The sequence below is a fragment of the Podarcis cretensis genome (genome assembly GCF_951804945.1).
Source record: "Podarcis cretensis genome assembly, chromosome: 4".
In the NCBI taxonomy this organism is placed as follows: Eukaryota; Metazoa; Chordata; class Lepidosauria; order Squamata; family Lacertidae; genus Podarcis; species Podarcis cretensis.
In genome coordinates, this window is record NC_137173.1 from 4,438,480 (window position 1) to 4,460,144 (window position 21,665).

At 46.5% G+C, this 21,665-nt stretch overlaps 2 protein-coding genes across 4 annotated transcripts in view; both read right to left on the bottom strand.

Moving 5' to 3' along the window:
* LOC307215101 (disintegrin and metalloproteinase domain-containing protein 21-like) overlaps window positions 1–7,125 on the bottom strand; it is a 49,851-nt gene extending 42,726 nt beyond the window's left edge. Inside the window, exons 1-4 of the mRNA XM_079974280.1 lie at window positions 6,967–7,125; window positions 4,909–4,991; window positions 2,622–2,683; window positions 2,389–2,467 (exon numbers count right to left, since the gene is read on the bottom strand). Of these exons, the coding sequence (XP_079830406.1) occupies window positions 2,389–2,467; window positions 2,622–2,683; window positions 4,909–4,991; window positions 6,967–7,048 (306 nt within the window). The 5' untranslated portion in view covers window positions 7,049–7,125. The remainder of the gene's footprint in view (window positions 1–2,388; window positions 2,468–2,621; window positions 2,684–4,908; window positions 4,992–6,966) is intronic.
* A 10,459-nt stretch (window positions 7,126–17,584) lies between these two features.
* The window catches only part of PDE2A (phosphodiesterase 2A), a 392,093-nt gene continuing 388,012 nt past the window's right edge, over window positions 17,585–21,665 (bottom strand). Inside the window, exon 31 of one of the 3 annotated variants that reach the window (XM_079973519.1) lies at window positions 17,585–20,658. In XM_079973519.1, coding sequence (XP_079829645.1) covers window positions 20,430–20,658 — 229 coding nt within the window. In that variant the 3' untranslated portion in view covers window positions 17,585–20,429. The remainder of the gene's footprint in view (window positions 20,659–21,665) is intronic. The other 2 variants (XM_079973520.1, XM_079973521.1) reach the window with 2 other exon arrangements.

The window sequence follows — 21,665 nt, forward strand, 5'->3', positions numbered from 1 at the left end:
ACCACCTTCACTGGTTCTGATTTGAAAGAGAGGTAGAGCGGGAAGAATGGCAGATGAAGGTGATGGAGTTCATGGAGCTGGCGGAAATGACTGGCAGAATCCGAGACCTGGGAGAAGAGTCGGTAGAAGAAGATTGGAAGAAATTTAAAGACTATTTACAAAAATATTGTAAAATTAAGGAATGTTAGAAGGATGTTGGAATGAAGTTATGTGGTTTTAGCAGTAATGTTATAAAGGAGTATCTAAAGATGGATTGTTAACAGGTGAGAATGTAAAGTTATAATCTATTAAGATAAATTATTAAGATAAAAGCAAAAATGGAAAGGATTTGCTGAAACAACTAATAGAACTAGAATACCAAAAAGGGAGGTGCGAGAAGGTCAGGGAAACAAGTAAATGAAAGTCAAGATATGGAAAGGTTGATTTGTTTTTAATTGTTTTTACTTTTTTGTACTTTGTATTTTTTTGCTTCTTTTTGTTCTTTTTTTCTTCTTTTATTCTTGTAACTTTTTTGAAACTTTAATAAATATTATTCAAAAAAAAAATGAAAGAGAGGTAGAGGTGGAGCTCAGGGCTCAAGGACAGGAATCTTGGCTAATCGACACACATTGTGGTTTGTAACTAACCTACAAGCTGATCGTTTATTAATGAAACGGGTGGAATTTATGGCGAAGGAACTGAACTGCATGGTTGAAGTCAGAGGGCAGAGATGGCAAGAACCTGATGGGATGGGATTCTTTTTTGATTTCGTTTCCATTAGACGGTTACAAAGACACTTGCTCCTGCTCCAAGAGCAACAGTGAGGGGCAGGGAGCTGCTGTATTCACAACGTCCTCACACTGATCTCTGGCAATATTGTTTGAAAGCAGGAGGCGACACAATGGATCGCTGTCCTCCTTCCCTTCTCAGCTTTCAAGCAAAAAAAATTCCTTCCAGTAGCACCTTAAAGACCAACTAAGTTAGTTCTTGGTATGAGCTTTCGTGTGCATGCACACTTCTTCAGATACTAACTTAGAACTAACTTAGTTGGTCTTTAAGGTGCTACTGGAAGGAATTTTTTTTGTTTTGACTATGGCAGACCAACACGGCTACCTATCTGTAGCTTTCAAGCAGATACTCAGGAGTACGGACCATTATCCAGCTGGGGCTACGATTGCGGGATGGTGTCAGCAAGAGGCTTAAAAGCCCCACAAATGCCACATGTACATGCCATCCCCTCACTAGATTTGGGCATCTGTGCTTAAATACTGCCAAGACAAACCGAGGGCAAGACCAGACCCTCCTGGAAAACAGGGACAGTCCTGGATTTACAGAAGCCGTCCCAATTTCTGGTTTGATCCCAGAATCTCCCGCTTTTCCTTAGGACGTCCTTATTTTCATCAAAATGTTGGGGGGACGGTTGGAGTTATATGACCCCCGAGCCAAGGAGATAAGTAACTCTATGACCTCTAGAAGACATCTGAAGGCAGCCCTGCATAGGGAAGGTTTTTTTAAATGTTTAATGTTTTATTATGTTTTAATATAGGTTGAAAGCTGCCCAGAATGGCTGGGGCAGTCCAGTCAGATGGACGGGGTATAAATCACATCTAATAATAATAATAATAATACAGCCATACCTCGGGTTGAATGTGCTTCAGGTTGAGCGCTTTTGGGTTGCGCTCCACGGCAGCCTGGAAGTAACAGAGCGCATTACTTCTGGGTTTCGCCGCTCGTGCATGCGCAGACGCTCAAAATGACGTCACACACACACACACATAAGCGGCAAAACGCGACCTGCGCACACACAGACGCACCGTCGTGTCTTACATTCCATTCAGGATGAGAACGGGGCTCCGGAACGGATCCTGTTCGCATTCTGAGGTACCACTGTAACAATAATAGAATAGGAGGTCTCTATTTTCATCGGAGAGGGGCTACCTGAAATGACTGTGAACTACATTATGATCCCATCTTACACAGAGGTTACATTCCAAGGATGGTGCATATAAGCACATTGAACCTGCACATGCATCCTTACCCTTCTGGAACCAGCGCACTGCGTGGGCTCTGGGCTGCTCTTGCGAGATCTCGCCAGAGATTTTGCGGGGCCGTTCCCAGGCTCCCAGCCCAGTGAGCAGGACAGAGAGCTTAAAGGCTCTCGCCATGCCGGGAAAACTTTGCATGCATTTAATTTGCACAATTCCAATCGCACAAGGTTGAAATGGCGCAAGTCAAAAGGGAGATCTCCCTTTTCTGGAAGAAAAGAATGAATGAGCCACTGAGAAAGGTGTGGGCCAGTGGCATCAACTTGGGCCCCAGACTCCAGATATTAAATCTCACTCTATATATATGAAAATAATCCATGTTTAATGTCATCTTTGCCCTTCTAAAAATATGAATAAAATGAACCTGGATATATGGGTTCTGCACTTGACGTTTTCCTTCTGTATTAAAGGAGTAAACAGGCATATTTCGAAATATAAAGAATCTGCAAATAGAAAGCTTGCATTAGAAACGCAGGGTGTACTTGCAAAATGCTGCATCTAGACTCAGCAAACGATTTCTGATTATTGCCACTTCTGCTCGTCATTCCAACAGAACGTTCCTATTGACATTTTGCTATGAAAAAAGCAACCACTTACTTCTGTCGAAGGTGAATGGTTCTGTCAGATCCTTCAATTCTAATTACATAAGACACTTCTCTCTAAAGGATACAAATGAAATATATATATATATATATATATATATATATATATACATACACACATACAAATTACGTCTACAATTAGTCTATTCTGTATACTTCCATAATAGAATTGCTACTATTCTTTAGTTCCCTCTCTTAGTCTTAAAAAAGCAGTAATACACACTCAAAACTGTCCTTCATTTTGGATTGAGGTTTTTCTTTCTTTCTTTAAGGGGTTTTTATTGCAGATACTGGGAATGTTATTAATTGCTGTCCGCCCCCATCTGGGCATTGTGTGATCTCGCCCCCTAGAGTCCATATTTAGAACTGCTGCTTTTAACAATTAACAAAGCCTTAGGCGCTGTGGGTTAAAGCCTCAGCGCCTAGGGCTTGCCGATCGAAAGGTCGGCGGTTCGAATCCCTGCGGCGGGGTGCGCTCCCGCTGCTCGGTCCCAGCGCCTGCCAACCTAGCAGTTCGAAAGCACCTCCGGGTGCAAGTAGATAAATAGGGACCGCTTACCAGCAGGAAGGTAAACGGCGTTTCCGTGTGCGGCTCTGGCTCGCCAGATGCAGCTTTGTCACGCTGGCCACGTGACCCGGAAGTGTTTCCGGACAGCGCTGGCCCCTGGCCTCTTAAGTGAGATGGGCGCACAACCCCAGAGTCTGTCAAGACTGGCCCGTACGGGCAGGGGTACCTTTACCTTTACCTTTACCTAGCATCTGGAAGCAGGGCATTGCTTGGTTGGCCCAGTACAGAATACCGAATGCTGTTTAGATCACCTTCCTCAGAAAAAAATAAAATAAAATAAAAGCCTCCTTCCGCCTTTGTCCTCTGCTGCTGCCTGGAACTGCAGTCTGGAGGGCAGGGCAGGGTCATGGTGGGGGCAGTGCCGGATTTACGTATAAGCTAAACAAGCTATAGCTTAGGGCCCCACTCTCTTGGGGGCCCCAAAAAAATTTAAAGGAAAAAATACTGGGTGTACATTTCAAAAATATAAGATAATAATAATAATAATAATTTAAAAAAAAAACAGCAACAGTGTTTTGTGTTGTGTAGGCTCCTATGATGTAAGTCATGGGCCCCGCCTGCTAGCCTGCTCCCTAAAATATCACTGGTTTGCTCCTTTCTATATATAGGATGCCTACATTCTGCATGGACTGGTTGCATGGTCACATGTGCAAATGGCTTTAGAGACCTATTAGGTCCATAAATTACCATCTAGCATATATATTCAACACATCACCTTGCCAACAAAGGTCCGTCTAGTTAAAGCTCTGGTTTTCCCAGTAGTGATGTATGGAAGTGAGAGCTGGACCATAAAGAAGGCTGATGGCCGAAGAATGGATGCTTTTGAATTCTGGTGCTGGAGGAGACTCTTGAGAGTCCCATGGACTGCAAGAAGATCAAACCTCTCCATTCTGAAGGAAATCAGCCCTGAGTGCTCACTGAAAGGACAGGTCGTGAAGCTGAAGCTCCAAGACTTTGGCCACCTCATGAGAAGAGAAGACTCCCTGGAAAAAGACCCTGATGTTGGGAAAGATGGAGGGCACAAGGAGAAGGGGACGACAGAGGACGAGATGGTGGGACAGTGTTCTCGAAGCTACCAGCATGAGTCTGACCAAACTGCGGGAGGCAGTGGAAGACAGGAGTGCCTGGCGTGCTCTGGTCCATGGGGTCACAAAGAGTCGGACACGACTAAACGACTAAACAACAACAACAACATATATTCAACACAAAAACAGCGACCATTTGTTCTTGACAAAGGACAGCTGGAAATATAAAGGGCCCCATGACCTTCATCAAACCTCAATCCGGCCCTGCCCACAAGGAATGGAGCCATCCCCCCGATACAGGGGCTTGGGCTATATGCCCACAACTCTACTGGTACCCTACCTCATCCCTGTCTCGCAAAGGGCAGCAGTGAGTAGGTGTTGAGAGCAGGGCTCCCCCCAAATCAAACCTGCTGCTCCTACTTTTCACCTCAAAATCATCACGGCCTCAAAATGTGAAGGGAGCATAGCCATAGCAGCTAGTCACCCTCGATAGCCCTCCCCTCACCCCGTGAATTTGCCTAATCCCCTTTTAAAGCCACCCAAGTCGGTGTCCATCCCTGTCTCCAGTGGCAGGGAGTTCCGCAGATTACACGCCACCCAAAAAAGCATTCAGTCACCCCTGGGGTATTACGAGGTGAGGTAGGCAATCGATCGATGAGTTCGGACAGGTGGCGTGTCAGCAAAATTACCTTAGTGGAGAAGCCAGATTTCGGATCAAGCGTTTGTGGGATCACCACTTCGGAGTAAAGGTATTTAGAGGCTTCCATAAGTCCTGGGAAGAAAAGCAGTTTTTCAAAGGGCAAAAAGTGTGTTCAGCGACTTGCCATAAGCACACTGCCTTTGGAGCCAGAGAGGCAGGGCAGATGATGCTGAAAATTACTTGGAACGCCTTTCCTGATTGGCTGGGAGCTCTGGACCAGTTCACCCTTATTTCTTAATTATATAACGCTCTGTAGTTGCTCAGAGACACTCTTGGGTTTCTTATTTTATCTGCTCCAGAGCCAACACAAGGTAGCAGTGGTGTGGTGGTTAGAAGTGTTGGGCTAGGACCTGAAAGACCAGGGTTCAAATCTTCGCACTTGGCCGTCATAGAATCATAGAGTTGGAAGAGACCACAAGGGCCATCGAGTCCAACCCCCTGCCAAGCAGGAAACACCATCAGAGCACTCCTGACATATGGTTGTCAAGCCTCTGCTTAAAGACCTCCAAAGAAGGAGACTCCACCACACTCCTTGGCAGCAAATTCCACTGTCGAACAGCTCTTACTGTCAGGAAGTTCTTCCTAATGTTTAGGTGGAATCTTCTTTCTTGTAGTTTGGAGCCATTGCTCCGTGTCCGCTTCTCTGGAGCAGCAGAAAACAACCTTTCTCCCTCCTCTATGTGACATCCTTTTATATATTTGAGCATGGCTATCATATCACCCCTTAACCTCCTCTTCTCCAGGCTAAACATGCCCAGCTCCCTTAGCCGTTCCTCATAAGGCATCGTTTCCAGGCCTTTGACCATTTTGGTTGCCCTCCTCTGGACACGTTCCAGTTTGTCAGTGTCCTTCTTGAACTGTGGGGCCCAGAACTGGACACAGTACTCCAGGTGAGGTCTGACCAGAGCAGAATACAGTGGCACTATTACTTCCCTTGATCTAGATGCAATACTCATGAAGCTCTCCAGGTGTGATGTTGGGGCCCAGCAACTGCCTCTCAACCTAGCCTTTTTTGGGGGGGGGGGGTATTAATATTTTATTGAAAATGGTTCAATTTTAAAGAAATACAGTGATACAAAGAGAAGAGAAGAAATATAAAACGGCACAAAAAATGTGTAGAAATATATATATATATATGAATATATATGAAAAATACCCTAATCCATACATTATTTTATAAATTTGATATTATTATCCTAATACACATGTAAATTAAGGTTACCAGATTTTTTTCAATTAATCCACGGACACTTTTCAACTTCAATGGATTTTGTATGGGGACTGATTTGTAAATCTGGGGACTGTCCCCGGGAAACGGGGACGTCTGGTAACCTTAATGTAAACATTAATAGCCTACTACATTTTGTATAAACTCATTCCAAATACTGTCACATTTATCCAAACAAAGTCTAGCCCGGTAAGCAGCCTAATTATTGTTGTTGTTATTTTGTTGTTTATACCCCGCCCATCTGGCTTTGTTTCCCCAGCCACTCTGGGCAGCTTCCAGCAAAATATAAAAATTAATAATGAAATGTCAGAGATTAAAGACATAAGCTGCAAGTATCAGCAGATTGTTGAGGGGGATCCTATCCAGTCCTATCTGCCTAGCCTAACTCACAGGGCTGGTGTGGGGATTACCGCATTTTTTGCTGTATAAGACTCACTTTTCCCCTCCTAAAAAGTAAGGGGAAATGTGTGTGCGTCTTATGGAGCGAATGCAGGCTGCGCAGCTGTCCCAGAAACCAGAACAACAAGAGGGATCGCTGCTTTCACTTCTGGGATTCAGAATATTTTTTTTCTTGTTTTACTGCTCCAAAAACTAGGTGCGTCTTGTGGTCTGGTGCGTCTTATAGAGCGGAAAATACGGTAAATGTTGAGTTCCTTGGGGAGGAAAAAGTGGTGTATATAAATGCAATATATAGGACAGGAGACAAATAAACAACCTGAGCATGTATGGACCCCTGGAGCTCCTCAGCTGGGATCCACAGAAGGAGAGACAGGGGAGGGGAGGGTCTCCCCCTTGAACCCCCCCCCACTTTTTACCCACCTGGGCCAAGGAGGAGAAGGAGCAGGGCCAGCACCACCGGGACCGACATGCCCTGCCCTGGCCGAGGCAAAGGGGGCCACATTCCCGGCCTCCAGCGGCTTTTGCCCCCCTCGGGTGTCTCCCGGCAACGGGCCCCTCCCCAGAGCTCCAACTGTCACTCGGTTCTGATTCTGAACGCTCCGCCGCCAATCAAGCCCCCCTCAAGCCCCGCCTCTGGTCCCAGGGACCGCCCCCTGAAGCCGCCGCCGGCCACTCGGGCTGCGAGCCTCTTGGGACGCCTGCCTGCCCATTAGCCCAAACTCCTGCCCTACCCCAACCCTCAACCCTCTGATGGCCAACAGCTGCCAATCAGTGTCAAGCCCCGCCCTGTACATACTATGGGGTGTATAACCTATAGGCCCAGGGGGCCGGATCCGGCTCAATCGCCTTCTCAATCCGACCCGCAGATGGTCCGGGAATCAGCGTGTTTTTACATGAGTAGAATGTGTGCTTTTATTTGAAATGCATCTCTGGGTTATTTGTGGGGCATAGGAATTCGTTCTTTTTTCTTTCTTTCCCCAAAATATAGTCTGGTCCCCCACAAGGTCTGAAGCACAGTGGACTGACCCCCTGCTGAAAATTTTTGGTGAGCCCTGGTATAAGTTTTTGTGTGCGTGCACACTTCTTCAGATACACACCAAAACTTATACCAGGGTCAGCAAACTTTTTCAGCAGGGGGCCAGTCCACTGTCCCTCAGACCTTGTGGGGAGCCAGACTATATATTTTTGGGGGGTGGGATGAACGAATTCCTATGCCCCACAAATAACCCAGAGATGCATTTTAAATAAAAGGACACATTTCTTTATGTATGCCACAACAGCAGCAAGAATACTTATTGCAAAGTACTGGAAGACACAAGATCTACCCACCCGGGAAGAATGACAGATGAAGGTGATGGACTACATGGAACTGGTGGAAATGACTGGCAGAATCCGAGACCAGGGAGAAGAGTCGGTGGAGGAAGATTGGAAGAAATGTAAAGACTATTTACAGAAACATTGTAAAATTAATGAATGTTAGAAGGATGTTGGAATAATATTATACGATTTTAGCAGGAATGATATAAAGGATTTGGGAATAACTGACTGTTAATTGGTGAAAGGAGGAAAAGTAAAGTTACATTATATTAAGATAAATTACAGGACTAAAATTTTAAAAGAGGGAAAGGATTTGCTGAAATGGATAATTGATCTAGAATACAAAAAAGGGAGGTGTGAGGAGGTCAAGGAAATAAGCTAATGAAAGATAAGTAATGAGAAGATTTGCTGTATTTTTCTTTGCTTTTTCGTTTCTAATGGATTTTATTTCTCTGTTTTTTCATATTGTGATGTGTTGTTTTGTTTCTGTTTAATGTGGTATTTTTACTTTTTCTTTCTGTAACCTTTAAAACTTTAATAAATAGTATTTAAAAAAAAACAAAAACATTCTACTCATGTAAAAACACGCTGATTCCCGGACCTTCCGTGGGCCAGATTTAGAAGGTGAATGGACTAGATCTGGCCCCCGGGCCTTAGTTTGCCTACCCATAGTTTGTACCGAGAACAAACTTAGTTGGTCTCTATGGTGCTACTGGACATATTTAAACTTTTTTATATATATTTTGACTGTGTCAGAGCAACAGAGCTACCTGCCTGAAGGTGGATAAGTGTTTATGTTTGGGGATGGACCTGTTGCATGGGGTAGTTATAAACAGAACTGTGTTGCATTGTCTTCCACAGAAGCAGAGTACGTCGCAGCTACAAAAGCATCCCGAGAGGTTGCCTGGCTGGATCAACTCGTGAAGGACTTTGGGTTGGTGAGCAAGGGACCTGTTAAGCTGCTAGAGGACAATCAGAGTTGCACGAAGCTGTCTCTGACTGAGAAGTCCCACGTGAGGACGGAACATATTGGTGCCTCGCAAGACGAAAAGAATCCGTTCCGCGAGTCTCTTCATCTAGCGGTTTTTTCGTCTTGCGAAGCAACCCTATTAGCGGCTTAGCGCTATTAGCGGCTTAGCGGCTATTAGCGGCTTAGCGGCAAAGCGGCTATTAGCGGCTTAGAAAAGGGGGGGGGGGAGCGAAAAAAATCGCAAGACTCGCAAGACGTTTTCGTCTTGCGAAGCAAGCCCATAGAGAAATTCGTCTTGCGAAGCACCTCGAAAAACAGAAAACCCTTTCGTCTAGCGGGTTTTTCGTCTTGCGAGGCATTCGTCTTGCGGGGCACCACTGTACATGCTCCCCTTCTGGGAATCTTGATACAATACAGTTCATTGCAGTCTAGATCTCTTGCCCCGATTAATTAAGCTCGCAATCTTTTTTCTTTTTTCTTGCCTTTTCTTGAGGGTCTTTGCTGAAATACATATAGGTACAGTTTGGGACGAAAATATTTTTTTTGGTAATATCATTTTGACTGCTGCTGCCTAACTCACCCAAGGGATAGAAATCTTTGGACCATCTTTCAAGATCCCCCCTTTTTTAAAAATAACTTTTTTATTCAAAATTAAAACAAAACATATTATCCAGAAACATATCATCCTTATTTTTCCCCTTTTCCCCTTCCTCCCTCTCCCTCCCCCCCACAGAACCCACCCACCCCCACCCCCCGACTTCCCTTAGTTCCAGTCTTTGATTTCTCTAAAAATGCTGTTTTCTGCATGTTACACAGTTGTATTGACTATTTAGCTGATTATTATCAATAAAAAGTTTGTGAATATTTATCTTTCAAGATCCCCTTGAACACTTTTCAGCACGGGTAAAAAGTTAACTTGAAATAATTCTGCCCATGATTTTGTGATGTTGATTCCCAAATATTTACTATATTGTGGGCAGAGCTTAAAACTCCTTTCAGTTTGTTTCTTGGCTTGTGCTTCTGAGGGGACATTCAAACGTAATACAAGGTGTGACCGGAAAGATCGGGGAATGGTCATAGAAATCGGGCAGCGAGAAATATTCAAACATACAATCAACATCGGAAACTCATGAGATGCTCAATTGCATATGGAGATGAAGCTGGAACTGGAAAGACAGTGTATGAGTGCTTTAAGAATTTTTGTGAAGGACGGCAAACCATCGAAGATGACCCTCGGTCTGGCAGACCACCGACAAGCAGAACGGCGGCAAATGTTGACAGAGTCAGCGAGTTATCGATCGGCATTTGTCCATCCAAATGATGGCGGAAGAATCGCATATTCTGCGTGAAATAGTTACTGAGGTTACTGAGTTGTCCCACCCTCCACATTCTCCCAACCTGGCCCCACCTGATTTCTTTCTTTTTCCAGAAATACAATGACCATCATCATTGCCATCACCTCTGAGCGTCCAAGCTGTTGCGACGAGGGAACTGAAAGCAGTACGAAAAGCGGACTTCTCCAGAAATTTCCAACTGTTCTACGAACGTTGTCAATGGTGCATTGTATCAGAGGGGGCCTACTTTGAAGGCCTGTAAGGCATGTACGTTCGAATATTTCTCGCTGTCCGATTTCTGTGACCATTCACTAAACTTTCCGGTTCCAAATTTGTTTTACTGGCGGACAGGCCAGCTATTTTCACAAATGCTTCAATTTCGCTGACGGCCTCCGACATGTGGGTCTGAGACCACCAGTGCGATATCATTAGCAATGAGGTATTCTGTGTCCATTTCTTAATATTCATTTTATTTTCTGAGTTGTTTGGAGAGCATCTGCCAATGGTTCCATTGGGAGGGCAAATAAGAGAGTTGATAAGGGGCCTTCTTGTTTGGTGTCTCTTGGTATGCTTAGGCATCCTGAATCTTGTCCGCACCCCCGAAATACTGCTATAATGTAAATATAAATTCATTTGCAAAGTTCATTTTAGATAATACAGTGGACGCTCGGATTGCGAACGTGATCCGTGTGGGATGCATGTTTGCAACCTGCAGCGTTCTCAACCCACAGCGGCACATCTGCGCATAAGCAGGCTGTGATTTGGTGCTTCTGCGCATGCGCAAAGCATGCTTTAGCGTTTCTGTGCATGTGCGACCGCTGAAACCTGGAAGTAACCCGTTTCAGTACTTCTAGGTTTCGGCGGTCCATAACCCGAAAAAACGCAACTTGAAGCATCTGTAACCCGAGGTATGATTGTAATTTGAATGAATAATCCCAATTAACTTTGTCAAAAGCCTTGTGAACATCTAGGGAGGCTATTACACAAGGTAGTCCTATATGATTTTCTGGGTCTTTACTTGGTCTTAATATCACAACAATTCTAGAATCTTTTCACTACTTAGGCCCTGCCCTTCTATTTGTCTTTGCACATGGGGCATTTGATAAAAATAATAAAAAAATATCCCGGTAGGCCATTCATGGTGCTCTATGTGGTTTACGTTTCTTAATGGCTCAATAAATATCCTCCACTGGTGTTACCAAGAATTGTTTTTGTTCACTGGTGATTTTCTCCGACCTCTTAGTTTCTAGATATTATTGGATTGAATCCATGTTCAAATTTTCCTTTGTATATAGTTTATTGTAAAATAATTTGAATTCTTTTCTAATCTAGAGTTGAATATTTGTGACCCACTGCTCACTTTTACAGAGTTGGTTCTATTTTGGAGATTTCGCTGTTTCAATTTATATGCTAATAATGTTGAATTTTTGTAACCAAATTCATATAATTTTTTGTTTGAGTATTGCATTTAGATGGATATTTTCTCAGTTCCTAATGCTTGCAATTCAAATCTTTCCTGCATTATGTTGCTGTATTTTTGTTTTGTTTCCAGTTCGTTTATGCAGTTGTTCAAGCTTAATTATCTCTGCCATTAGAAAGTCTCTCATTTTGGTTCTTTTTAATGCTTCCGCTTAGGATTTTACCTCCAAGAAATGCCTTTAGGATGCTAGTTTCTCATAAAGAGGTGCATTGACCCCCAACTTTCCTCTAGCATTTCCCTGTAAATTTTTGGGGTGCAGGAGGGGAGACAGCTCTCCCTTGAGAGCAGAGGGAAGTGGGAATAAATTGCAGTAAGGCAGGCATGTCCAAAGTCCGTTTCAGGGGCCCCTGTGGCAGTTTATTTCCTGGGGTAAAATTGTAAAAAATGCTCAACAAGTTCAATCCCCAAAAAAGTTCAACAGCTTTGGTCGGCCCTCACACATGTTCACTTCATTAAATCTGGCCCTCTTTGAAAAAAGTTTGGACACCCCTGCAATAAGGGAAAGGAATGATTTTAAACAGAATGCATAGTAAAAGAAATAAGGGTTTAATAATGAAAATAAAGGGGATAATACAGTGGTACCTTGGTTCTCAAACTCCTTTGTACTCAAACAACTTGGAACCCAAACACTGCAAACCCGGAAGTGCCGTAAGTGTTCCGGTTTGTGAACTTTTTTTGGGAAGCCGAATGTGCTCCGTTTGGAGTGCCACACTTCCATTGTGAGTGTTACGCTGAGTTCTGTCTGTTGTTCCTATTTATTTTGCGATTTTGTTGTTGCGGCTCTTTTTGTTGTTTTTGTGACTGTGTGGAACCCAGTTCATCTACTGATTGATTCTGTGATTGCAGTACACCGTTATTGCTTTCATTTTAGGGATCAATGATCTTTAGATAGTAAAATCCATGTTAAGTGGCTGTTTTAGGGGTTGTTTTTAAAAGTCTGGAACGGATTAATCCGTTTTGCTATCCTTTCTATGGGAAAGCACGCCTTGGTTTTGGAACAGGCTTCGGGAACGGATTAAATTTGAGAACCAAGGCACCACTGTAGAATGAAAGCAGATTCTTCCAGGTCCCAAGAGAAGTGCATGTTAGTTCATTGTAATCCTGGCCACCCACCTGCACCTCCACCCACTGTAACCAGGGGAACTCCCTGCTGCATGGGATAATAAAATCATAGAATCATAGAATCATAGAGTTGGAAGAGACTACAAGGGCCATCGAGTCCAACCCCCTGCCAAGCAGGAAACACCATCAGAGCATTCCTGACATATGGTTGTCAAGCCTCTGCTTAAAGACCTCCAAAGAAGGAGACTCCACCACACTCCTTGGCAGCAAACTCCATTGTCGAACAGCTCTTACTGTCAGGAAGTTCTTCCTAATGTTTAGGTGGAATCTTCTTTCTTGTAGTTTGGAACCATTGCTCCGTGTCCGCTTCTCTGGAGCAGCAGAAAACAACCTTTCTCCCTCCTCTATGTGACATCCTTTTATATATTTGAACATGGCTATCATATCACCCCTTAACCTCCTCTTCTCCAGGCTAAACATGCCCAGCTCCCTTAGCCGTTCCTCATAAGGCATCGTTTCCAGGCCTTTGACCATTTTGGTTGCCCTCCTCTGGACACGTTCCAGTTTGTCAGTGTCCTTCTTGAACTGTGGTGCCCAGAACTGGACACAGTACTCCAGGTGAGGTCTGACCAGAGCAGAATACAGTGGCACTATTACTTCCCTTGATCTAGATGCTATACTCCTATTGATGCAGCCCAGAATTGCATTGGCTTTTTTAGCTGCTGCGTCACACTGTTGGCTCATGTCAAGTTTGTAGTCAACCAAGACTCCTAGATCCTTTTCACATGTACATGAAAAGCTCCACCCACCACCTTTCCTCTGGACTGTAAAAGAACAACAACAACTCTGTGTGGTGTAGCGATTAGAGTGCCAGAGACCAGGATTCAAATCCCCCACTTGGGCTGGAATTTGGTCTTCGGCCGGTCACTGCCTCTCAGTTTGACCTACCTCGCTGTGCTGGTCCCGTGGGTTACCCGAGAGGCGAGGTCCAAGTCCGGTCCGTGGTCAAAGGTGCAACGTGGAGGCAGTCCGTTGTAGCTGAAGCTGGGTGCAGGGCAGGGAGTTGGGTGAAGTTAGGAACAGGCTTGCAAGCAGGGAGCCAGGACGGGTCAGGAGCTCAGGCAGGAACTAGCAACCAACAATGTTGCTCCCACAACTGGGGACTGGGGCTTGCCGGCTTTTATCTGCCCCGAGGTATAAAAAGGTAAAAGGTAAAGGTACCCCTGCCCGTACGGGCCAGTCTTGACAGACTCTGGGGTTGTGCGCCCATCTCACTTAAGAGGCCAGGGGCCAGCGCTGTCCGGAGACACTTCCGGGTCACGTGGCCAGCGTGACATCGCTGCTCTGGCCAGAGCCAGAGCCGCACACGGAAACGCCGTTTACCTTCCCGCTGGTAAGCGGTCCCTATTTATCTATTTGCACCCGGAGGTGCTTTCGAACTGCTAGGTTGGCAGGTGCTGGGACCGAGCAGCGGGAGCGCACCCCGCCGCAGGGATTCGAACCGCCGACCTTTCGATCGGCAAGTCCTAGGCGCTGAGGCTTTAACCCACAGCGCCACCTGCGTCCCGCCCCGAGGTATAGGGTGGCCCTAATCTTCTGGTGAATAGCCTCTCCTGGCCTGGAGGCAAGCACTCCTCCTGCAGGAACTTAGTTCCCTCCGCCTCTCTGCCCTGAGCCTCTGCAGCTCAGGAGTGGCTGGAGGGTTACCGGACCCAGAGGCAACCTCAGCTTCCTCTGACGGGGCTGAGAGTGGAGCACCTGCAGGCAATGGGTCCTCCATCACTTCAGGAGCCAGACCAGGCTCAGCTGGTGCCTGCACCTGAGGATCCAGCACAGGTGAGGACCCTTCAGGCTCATGTCCCAGCCCCGGCTCAGCTGCTTCTGGGGGCTGGGAATCCTGTGCAGGCTGGGATCCCTCAGGTTCAGCATCCGAGTCTGAATCCCAGGCCATCACACTCACAGAGTTGTTGTAGGGATTAAATTAGGAGGGTGGGAGGCCCATGTGCATTAACTTGAGCTCCTTGGAGAAAGGGGCAAGACATGAATGCATTGAATAAATAAGGACCAGAGACTCCAGAGATCTGCATATGAAATTTATTAGGAAAAGAGAATCCTCGTTTTTGCCCCTTCACATCTATTCAGGGGAGGAAAAGGAGGCAGCCAGCCCCCCTCCCAAAAAACCCAGAATGAATCAACTATCATTAAGAAAAGACAGGAAAGCAAATTGGAAATATTTTTTAACACGGTTCTCCCCCCCCGCCCCACGCAAAGAGAATATCCCTACTGACCTGACTCTCTCAAACAGTATCTACATGTTGGGATATATATTGTGTATATATATATCTGCAGATACACACACACACACACACACACACATGACAACACACCCACCCACGTTAAAACCAGTAAGGATATGGCCGCAATGGGCAAACACCAGTGTCACACAGGACACCTCGGCGTTGCTCTTTGTGGTGTTGTTATTAAATACAGGACAACTATGCAGCAGGATTCGCACAGAGACTCCTGTCACTCGCGGGGAGGCAGGGAGGGGGCAGAGGATCGCCATTTTTATTATTATTTTTATTTTGTAATAAATGTGTAACACTTGAATGGTTCTCGGGAGCCCTTGCGTTGTTGTTTGAGTGAGAGAGGACTGATACCGAAAAAGACCCGTTTTTTCCCAAAGATAGAAACTGGCAGTGACGACGGGAACCAGCCGGTGCAGAAAGCCAAGGAAATCTCAGCAAAGATTCGTGTGAGCCGCGTTGCAAAAGGGACCGTGCGCGAGTGCAAAATGAAACCGGCTGCAGAACTAGGGCATCCATTTGCCAACCAGGCGCCCTTCAGGTGTTATGTACTACAATGTCCATCAGCCCCTGCCAGCACAGAGGGGATGGCTGAGGACGATGGTCGTTGTAGTCCCAAACTCCTGGTGGGCAAAGACTGGTCTAGCGCATTAATGCTCGAGGCTGTAAAGATGACGTTGTCAACGGACAGAGCTCAAATGTCCGATTGAGAATGTGAACTTTGACATTTCTGCATGGCAAGGGGGTTGGACTACGTGGCCTCTGGATGTGCCATCCAGCTCTACAATTCTGTGATTCAGAATGTCCAGAGTTACAAACAGGATGGGTATGGATGGGGGCTTTCTCTTCTTCAAGCGAAGGAGGAGACCCCACTCTCTAACTTTGATACCCTTTTTGAAAACAGCTCATTTGAAAGTAACTCGTTCCTGCTTTGCAAGGGGTCGACTAGATGAGCATTAGGGGGCCCTTCCAAGTAGACAAATTCTATGACGCTGCCAAAAAACTCCGCCGGTGCCCATTTATGCTCCTTCTCCGTGCCATGTCCCCTCTCTTTGCCCTCGAGGTGGTTCTCGGCCTCATATTCCCACACTGCGATCGAACCTCCATGGCCCAGGTATGCCACGGGACTTTCTTTGCAAACGCCTCGGCAAAAAAAAGACATGTGGACCGCCGTATCGCCAGCAGGCAGAGAGGGGCCCGCAGGGAGAAGGGAGGTGGTTTGGGAAAGTGCCAACATCTTTGGCGCAGAGATGGCAGATGAAGTTGATGGACTATATGGAGCTGGCGGAAATGACTGGCAGAATCCGAGACCAAGGAGAAGAGTCGGTGGAAGAAGACTGGAAAAAGTTTAAAGATTATTTACGGAAATACTGCAGAATTAATGAATGTTAGAAAAATGTTGGAATGAAGTTATATGGCTTTAGTAGAAATGTTATAAGGAATTAAGTATAAATAGATTAATAGAGTATCAAAGGAAAAAATAAGCTTAGAATGTGTTAAGATAATTATAGGATAGAAAACAGAGAAAGATGGAAAGGAATTGCTGAAACAGTTAACAGAAGTGGAGTACAAAATGGGAGGTGTGAGGAGGTCGCGGAAATAAGTGAATGAAAGATAAGATACTGAAATTATTTGATGTGTTTTAAATTGTTTTTGTTTTGTTTTGTTTTGTTAGTTTAAATGTGTTGGTGTTGTGTAGTGTTTTTGTGTTGTATTGTATTGTTTTTATTTTTTGTAGTGTTTAAATTGTTAATAAATATTATTTTTTTAAAAAAAGCATCTTTGGCGCAGAGAGATGCAAAGAAAGCAGGGGAGACAGGGATGGGAAGGTGATTTTCAGCGCCCACAAAACTTTCCCAAAACAAGGCCAGTTTCAGCAGAGATCTGGTTTTTAAAATTTGGTATTTTGAAGGGAACCCCCCCCCCCCATGTGCTTTGGGCACTCGCACAGCCACCGGCTGCTGGCAAATGCAGGAGGGGAGGGAATTGCACTTGAGTTCAAATCCTGCCCGCAGGCACCCGGCTGGCCACTGTGAGAAGAGGGTGCTGGACCAGATGGGCCATCGGCCTGGTCCAGCAGGTTCATCCTAGGTTCTTAAACAAGTTTTCAGGAGTGGCACCCTACAGCTATCATTTCCAGCTATTCATCACTCTGTTCTTGTGTTTGGTCCAGAGTGGAGACTCAAGCAAGGAATCATCCCTCTGCCCATCACTTTTAAGAGAAAGAGGGGAGAGGGTGGGAATCATGCTGCCTTAGCACTGCTGCAACATGCCTCTCTGGCTTTGCTCCTCGTCCTGAGATTCTCTGCCAAGCGGCTTTCGAAATGGCAATTTAGCGAGCGCAAAAAGGCCTTCGGCAGCATCAGGAATGCAAATCACACCCTTTCTTCTTTTAGCCTGGCATCCTTCAACCCAGAAGTCCCAGCCATACTTGGGTGCTGGATAGTTAAACTATGGAACTCTCTGCCACAGGAGGCAGCAATGGCCATGAACCTAGATGGCTTTAAAAGAGGATCAGACAAATTCATGGAGGAGGCTATCGGTTCTGTGTCCAGGTCAAGGGAAGTCATAGTCCAACTCTATTCTGCCTTGGTCAAGTCACACCTGGAGTCCTGTGTCCAATCTGGGGCACCACAATTTAAGAAGGATGTTGACAAGCTGGAACGGGTGCAGAGGAGGGCGACCAAGATGATCAAGAGTCTGAAAACCAAGCCTGATGAGGAACTGTTGAAGGAGCTAGGTATGTTTAGCCTGGAAGAGAGGAGACTGATATGACAGCCATCTTCAAATATCTCAAGGGCTGTCACATGGAAAATGGAGCAAGTTTGTTTTCTCCTGATCTGGAGGGTAGGACTCGAACCCACGGCTTCAAGTTACAAGAAAGGAGAGTCCGACTTAACATCAGGAAGAACTTTCTGATGGCAAGAGCTGTTCGACAGTGGAACTGTCTCCCACAAGACCTGGTGGCCATCTCCTTCCTGGGAGGTTTTTAAGCAGAGATTGGAGGGCCATCTGTCATGTACGATCCAGTTGAAATTCGTGTGTAGGTGGGGGTTGGACTAAATGACCCTGAGGGGTCCCTCCTGAATTCACAGTTCTATGTTTCTATAAAATCGCACCGCTTCTTTGAGCCTGACATTCCTCAACCCAGAAGTCCCAGCCATATTTGGGTATTGGATAGTTATCTATGGAACTCCCTGCCACAGGAGGCAACAATGACCACTATCCTAGATGGCTTTAAAAGAGGATTGGACAAATTCATGGAGACAGCTATCAATAACCACTAGCCTCGATGGATGTGGTCTGCCTGCAAGGTTAGAGGCAGTGATGCTTCTGAACACCAGTTGCCTTTGCATTTGGCTGAGTGCGTCATCTGAAGGTGGGACAATAGGTTAGATCTCTCCACCTTAACAACTTGTAACCATCGGTCAAACCTTGGCTACTGATTGTGGTTATGGATGAATAGGGGTGAGGGAGAAATTCAATTCACATTGCAAGGTGAATCTACTTAATTTACAGTTTCCAAAGCAATACATAAACTGAAGCACAGCTACCTTTCAAAATCTGCACTTCTCTGAATTTTGCAGATCCACTCTCCAGCCAAGCCTAGCGTACAAAGATCCCCACGCTCAGCCGACGTGCGCTTCAAACTGTGTATATCGGTGAAAATAATTTGCAAAAGTGCACGTTGGGCAAAATCGCGTACAAAAATATTCACACGGGGGGGGGGAATCTGCGCTGAAACGGCGATGGCGTTTCACGAGGACGATATTGCAAACTGATGTGAAAATGCGGGGAATTGAAGATTGGGGGAAATGAGAAATTAAGAGAAGCTGGAATTGTCGGACTCGCCCACCCCCAGGGAGGAAACGCCTTAATCAAGATCCTGGGTTTGGATGGCATGCTAAGCCAAACCATGGTTTAGTTTTTATGCACCTAGCAAGTTTCCTGCATTGATTTCCTGGTCTGAGCTTTGTATTCTCCAGCAAACTCTTGCTTTCCCCATAACCTGCTAACACCCTGCCCCACAAGCCCAGTCCGTAAAGGCTTCAAATTGTCAACAGCAGCCCCGTTACTGCTCCCACGGTGTCGTGCAATTCAAGGCCTGCCAGGCACCGGAAGCCTGTTCTGGACCCAATCCAGGAACAGCAATACCTTTCCGGGGATCAAGAGGATGCCTGAGGAATTAACCTCCAAATTATTTGTAGAGCTGTCCAGGGTTGAAGAGAGAGAAGGCAGCCCACCACTGACTCGACTGTTTGGGCCCTGTACTCCGAATGGCTTAGCAACTTGAAAGTTCAATGCCAGGAACGAGAACGCTTTGTTTCAAAAGAAGAGGGAGAAGAAACTGGAAGCCTGAACCCAGTGGACCACAGTTTGCTAAAGGGGGATGAATGGATCTCCTTCGACTACAGACCTGGCTGGTTCGGTTCAGAATGCCGAAAGAGAAAGGTGTCCTTTCAAGCCGAGAATTGGGCCAGAACAGGATTTCCCAAACTTGGATCTCCAGCCGTTTTTGGACTACAGTTCCCATCATCCCCGACCACTGGTCCTGCTTAGTTAGGGATGATGGGAGTTGTAGTCCAAAAAAAAAGATGGAGACCCAAATTTGGGAAACTCTGGACTAGATAGTCCTCGGGGTCTCTTCCAACTCTGCAATTCTGTGGTTCTCCTTTAGCAGCGGGTGGCAAGTGCCAGGTTCAACCCTGGCATCTCTAGGTAGACCCCTGGGTGGGTCACTGCCAGCCAGTGTGGGCATTGCTGAGTGTGTGGGACCAGAGGCGCAAGACAGTAGTTCCATGTGAAACAGCTCTCAGCCCAGAGTATGAGAAGGAATTGCATTTCTGGGCATAGGAGAGGAGGGGGGGGGTTAGGTGGGCTGCATTCTGCCAGGGCAGTTTTACCTGTTGCTGATCACATCTAGCAATTAAAGCCCTAAACGACTCTGCTACCAGAGCTGGGGAACACACGCACATCTCACCAGGCTACCCAAAGATGACTTTGCCTGACCAGATGCTGACGACGAGCGGGTGAGTCAAGTGGGTTGGGTGGTGTGGGGCAGGGGGGGTCGTGCATTCATCCCACTCAACTGCGCGAGGAAGCTTAGAAACGACAGCAAGCTGGCAGGCTCCTAGTCCTCATGGAGGAAGCCGGTCTGCGAGGTGTTGAGGGGTGAGGTGGGGTGAGGCGTAGGTGTCTGACAGGAGGAGCATGGAGTGGGGAGAGGGAGGTGGGGGCGATGGAAGGAGATGCCTGCGGCGGGGAGAGCACATTGTATATATAAATAAGAAGAACCCCCTTTTTTTGTTTGTTTCCAAAATCAGCCCCATTGTTTTCCCGGAAGGGAACAGGGTTGCAAAGTTGCACTTCTGTGTGTCCGGATTCCTCCCCGAGTGGGGAGGTGCCTGGGGGCGTCATTCTGCCTCCATGTGCCCGTCTTCTGAGTCCAGGCACCCGTTCATCTTCAGGCCGTTGTTCTCGCCCATCGTTTGCAGGTCGTATTCCTCGTCCAGAAAGTCCAGGGAGTTGTTGCTGGGGAGGCCCCGGATGGTGAACTTGTGCGAGACTTTCATCCAGTGCTCCCGGTTGCTGGCCACCCTCTCGTACAGCTCGGCCGATTTGGGGAAGAGATCGTTGAGGACCCTGGGGGGGGGGGGGAGAAAGAGAGACACAGAAGGTCCAACGACATCCATGTCGATGAACGGACACTGGTCCAGTCTTGGCCGATTCTGGGGTTGCGGCGCTCATCTCGCTTTATTGGCTGCGGGAGCCGGCGTACAGCTTCCGGGTCATGTGGCCAGCATGACTAAGCCGCGTCTGGTGAACCAGAGCAGCGCATAGAAACACCGTTTACCTTCCCGCCGGAGCGGTACCTATTTATCTACTTGCACTTTGATGTGCTTTCAAACTGCTAGGTTGGCAGGAGCAGGGACCGAGCAACGGGAGCTCACCCCGTCGCGGGGATTTGAACTGCCGACCTTCGGATCGGCAAGTCCTAGGCTCTGTGGTTTAACCCACAGCGACACCCGCGTCCCTTAATACAGTCATACCTCAGGATAAATGTGCTTCAAGTTAAGTATTTTTGGGTTGCGCTCCGCGGTGACCCAGAAGTAACAGAGTGCGTTACTTCTGGGTTTTGCCACGCGTGCATGTGCAGACGGTCAAAATGACGTTACGCACATGCACGGAAGCTGCAAAACGTGTCCCGCACATGCGCAGACATGCAGACGCAGGTTGCATTCGCTTCAGGATGTGAACGAGGCTCTGGAACGGATCCCGTTCACATCCCGAGGTACCACTGTAATAATAAATTTTATTTATACCCCGCCCTCCCCAGCCAAGACTGGGCTCAGGGCAGCTAACAACCAATAATAAAAACAAATTGATTGAAATACAACTTAAGAACAAGATTAAAATACAGCATTAAAATGCAGCCTCATTTCAGTAGAAACTCAAATCAAAAACTTTTTTTGGGATGAAAACATCAAGTCTTCACCAAGGCCAACTATCCAGACTGGTCCTACGTGGGCCAGAAAAAAGCCAGGGAAGTCCCCAAATAGGAGTTCCATCACAGAAGGAGAAAGGGAAAAGGAAAGAGGGGGAGGGAATCAAGTTGATTCCAAGCTGAAGGCGAGGTGGAACAACTGTGT